Genomic DNA, 4,700 nt, shown 5'->3' on the forward strand with positions numbered 1-4,700 from the left:
AGTTATCATAAAAAAAATAAAAATCATCTTATAACTGTTATCATATGCATTTTAAAATAAAACTCAAAAAATAATAATTAAATTTGATTTTTATTATATTCATCAAAAATAATAATTATTATATGCCTTTTATTTTTTTCGCGCAGAAATAACTCTTAAAATTTGCTTCTTATTTTAAAACGCACAAATAACTGGTATACTTGCGTTATATAATATAAAAAGCAAGAGTATCGCGCAAATTCTGCGCGATATTTTTAAAATGAAAATATGAAATGCAATTTTCATACAAGGTAGTTGTTTTTGTAATTCCATAGAAAATGTTTTAAAAGGTTGGTGCAGGTAAAGATTTAGTTTAGTTTTTTGTTTTTGTATTTTGCATACAAATTTGTTCTCCTACAAAATACAAATATAAATACAAAATATGAATCCAAAATACAAAAACAAAAAACTGAACTAAATCTTTACCTGCACCAACCTTTTAAAACATTTTCTATGGAATTACAAAAACAACTACCTTGTATGAAAATTGCATTTTATATTTTCATTTTAAAAATATCGCGCAGAATTTGCGCGATACTCTTGCTTTTTATATTATATAACGCAAGTATACCAGTTATTTGTGCGTTTTAAAATAAGAAGCAAATTTTAAGAGTTATTTCTGCGCGAAAAAATAAAAGGCATATAATAATTATTATTTTTGATGAATATAATAAAAATCAAATTTAATTATTATTTTTTGAGTTTTATTTTAAAAAGCTCATATATACAAAGCATGCATAATATTAAGGATAAAAGTTATTAGAATGATAACTATTTACTTAAATAAGAGTTTAGACAACTTTTTGTTGCTGCTTTTTTTCATAAAAAATTTTAAAATAACTGTTATTTTCGGTCCCTAATATTCAGAATTGTTATCGTTGTCGAGGAAATCATCATTCAGATCAGTGCAAATTTAAAGACGCGGAATGTTATTATTGCAAAAAGCGTGGACATATTAGGAGAGCTTGCATAAAAAAAGCAAAAACCAAAAAGCCAGCAACAAATAATTGGAGAAGACCAAACAGAGTTAATCTTTTAGACACAAGCCAGCAAACTCAAACGACGGAGTATTTATTGTGAATGTTCGCTAAAAGTAGTCCAAGAGAGTCAAGAGAGTCCGATCAAGAGAGTGATTACGATAGGTAAGTCACCGGTACAAATGGAAATAGACTCTGGGGCAAGTTACTCAATAGTAAGTGAGAAGTTATTTAGAGAAAAAAATGCCGTATATTCCGCTAAAACCAAGTCAAATACAATTGAGAACTTGGGGAACAGAGAAAAATCTCAAACCGAGTGGAGAAGCAGAAGTACCAGTTTCGTTTGGGAATGTCACAAAGAAACTAAAGTTATTAGTAGCAGCGGGTGATGGTCCGGCTCTAATTGATCGAAATTGGTTTAACGATTTGGGAACTAGTATAACCAGCAATTTATGTAATGTAGAATCAACAATTTCAGTAGAATTTATGAACCTCAGTTCAGTTTTTGATGGAAATCTTGGAAATTACAAGGGAAATCCTGTAAAGTTACAAATGTCAGTTTCAAGCAAACCTGAATTTCTTCGATATCGACAAGTGCCTTTTGCACTAAAACTCAAGGTGGAAGCAGCATTAAAGAAGTTGGAAGATGAAGGCTCAATACCCTTTAGTAAGTGGGCAATTCCGGTTGATCCTATTATTAAACCAGATGGTAGCATACGCATTTGTGGAGATTATAAGTGCACAGTGAATCAAATGCTTTGCAAGGAAACGTATCCATTACCTACTAATACAGAAGTACTAGCAACATTAGCAAATTGTAAGTGGTTTACAAAGCTGGATTTAGATCGAGCATATACACAGGTGAAGGTTGACCAAGAAACAGCAAGGATACTCACACTAAACACACATCGCGGACTTTTTGAAGTTACAAGATTACCGTTTGGAATTTCAACGGCACCAGGTATTTTTCAACGGGTAATGGAAGGAGTTCTTAAGAACATAGATGGTGTGATAATTTATTTAGACGACATTCTAATTGGCGGAACAACTTTGGAAGAGTTGTGGGATAGAACACGAACTGCTCTGAAATGTGTACAGGATGCAGGATTGAAGCTTAAAAAATCAAAATGTGTTTTCGCAGTACAAGAGATAACATTTTTGGGGTTTAAGATAAGCCGAGAAGGAGTGTGTCCAACTGACGAAAAGGTGAAGGGAATAGTTCAAGCACCAGAACCAATAAATAAACAACAGCTACAAGCTTTTCTTGGGTTAATTACATTTTATGATAGATTTTCACAAAATAAGGGCGATCTATTGGAACCGCTGTATCGACTATTAAGAAAAGAGATACCTTTTATATGGGGTAAAGAACAGAAATTAAGTTTTGAACGAGCAAAGAAACTATTACAATCAAAAAATCTGTTGGTGCATTATTCGGCTGACTTACCACTGATATTATGCGGAGACGCATCACCGTATGGAGTTGGAGTTGTTTTGGCACATAAGATGCCGGATGATAGTGAAGCACCGATTGCTTTTGGCTCCAGAACATTACAGGGAGCGGAACGAAATTATTCACAGTTGGATAAAGAAGCGCTACCGATTATGTTTGGTGTGCAAAAGTTTCATCAATTTTTAAGTGGTAGACAATTTACAATAATGACTGATCATAAACCACTAGTGGGGTTATTCAACCCAGAAAAACCAATATCACAGCATATATCACCCAGAATGTTAAGGTGGTCGTTAAAGTTAGGCGCTTACCAGTACGAGATTAAATTCTGAGAAGGGAAACATCACCAGAATGCAGATGCATTGAGCCGATTACCTTTAAATGATGTAAAGCTACAAATACCGGAAATACCTGAAATATTATACTGCAATGAGGCTGAAGAACAGTTTTTGATCACTGCAAAAGACATCGCACAAGCAACCAGAAGAGATCCAGTACTATCAAAAGTAATGTGGCATATCCAAAGGAAAGATACAGTTTTGCCATATAAATCAATCCAGTTTAAACCGTTTGTGAATAAAATCCAGGAACTATCAGTGAATGCACAATGTTTGTTATGGGGAGCTAGGGTAATAATACCAGCAATACTACGTCCCAGAATACTTGACATGTTGCACGAAGTTCATCAGGGCATATCGGCAATGAAAGCAGTTGTACAAGCTGTTTTTGGTGGCCTGGTTTAGACGAAGATATAGAAATGTTAGCCAGACGTTGTGAAAAGTGTGCAAGTAAAAAAAGGATTCCTCCTATTGCAGCAAGTAAACCATGGCCAGCAACGCTAAGGCCATGGTCATGGTTACATATTGATTATGCGGGACCCTTTATGGGTACAAATTTTTTGATCGTCGTAAATGCTTATAGCAAGTGGGTAGAGGTAAAATTAACCAGTACAATAAATGCGATTAGAACCATGGAGTTAATGAGAGAAATTTTTCCAACACACGGAATACCAGATACCATTGCGTCCGATAATGGGCGAACGTTTGTGTCAGAAGAATTTGAGAAATATTTAAAACTTAGCGGTATAAAGCACATACGTACGGCACCGTATCATCCATCGTCAAACGTACAAGCAGAAAGGTTTGTACAAACCATTAAGAATCACATTAAGAAAATGCAGTCTTCAGACATCAATAAGAATTTGGCAAATATACTTTTGCATCTGCGTACAACTCCTAATGCAAATTCAAATTCGAGTCCAGCAGAAATCTTGATGGGAAGGAAGTTGAAAACATTGTTAGATCATTTGCACCCCAGTGATGACAACACTCAGACGCGGCTAAATTCTGATGAGTATTCCAAACAAATAAAACCAGTTCGCAGTTTCCAGTGTGGTGAAAGTGTTTGGTACCGAAATTTTGGAAGAGGTGAAAAGTGGATGCCAGGGATTATACAATCAACAGGAGATCGCAACTACAAAATTCAATCAAATAGTAACATAGTGTCGAGACATATTGACCAGTTGCATAAGCGAGTTTCGGAGACACCGACAAGTTTAGAATCCAATACAACTCCAGTGGCAGTAACTTCAATGGCACAACCGGAAGAGCAAGACGACCAAGTAAGTGCAGGTCATTCATCAAATGAATATATCCTACCAGATAGTCAAGTAGAGGGGTCATTAGAAGAAGAAGATAAAAGAGATGAAACATTAAAATCGCGACCGTACCGGCGGAGGCAACCGCCAAAAAGGTTACGGGACCATTTGATGGGGGAGGAACTGTAGTATATAGTTACATATTAGCATTGATGCTAATATTTCTCTACTTATTTACCCCACTGTACCCAAAAATTCATATAATAAATTTCATAATTTATTAGGGTCACTCAATTCCGTAAATCTCAAAAAGTTATACAGTATTTAAAAATAATATCATTTCAAAAAATCCAACAATCTATACAGCATTCAAGTATAGTAATATTTCATACTTTAGCATTTTCTTGCTACACTTAACATTCCAATGCAATATAAACAAAACCCTAATAAACGCACTTGGGACAGTCAGTAGCCACAACAGGAAACGCTACTATAAACATTTAAGAAGATACACGCATCTATCTATCGCGTGATCACTTCTTAAGAATGACACACATACAGTCAAAAGATGAACTGTACTATTTCTGCTGATCATAGCATAATTTCAAGCAGAGAGCTTGAGAGATGACGCTAT

The 4,700-nt window shown here is 34.8% G+C and overlaps 1 protein-coding gene across 1 annotated transcript; it reads left to right on the forward strand.

Annotated features, from left to right (window-relative positions):
• The first annotated feature begins 3,226 nt into the window (after window positions 1-3,226).
• On the forward strand, window positions 3,227-4,255 carry LOC119661928 (uncharacterized protein K02A2.6-like). Its single transcript, XM_038071448.1, has one exon. The coding sequence runs from the start codon at window positions 3,227-3,229 to the stop codon at window positions 4,253-4,255; it is 1,029 nt and encodes a 342-aa protein (XP_037927376.1).
• Window positions 4,256-4,700: the final 445 nt, after the last annotated feature.

Source organism: Teleopsis dalmanni, chromosome 1 (assembly GCF_002237135.1).
Source record: "Teleopsis dalmanni isolate 2A chromosome 1, ASM223713v2, whole genome shotgun sequence".
Taxonomy (NCBI): domain Eukaryota; kingdom Metazoa; phylum Arthropoda; class Insecta; order Diptera; family Diopsidae; genus Teleopsis; species Teleopsis dalmanni.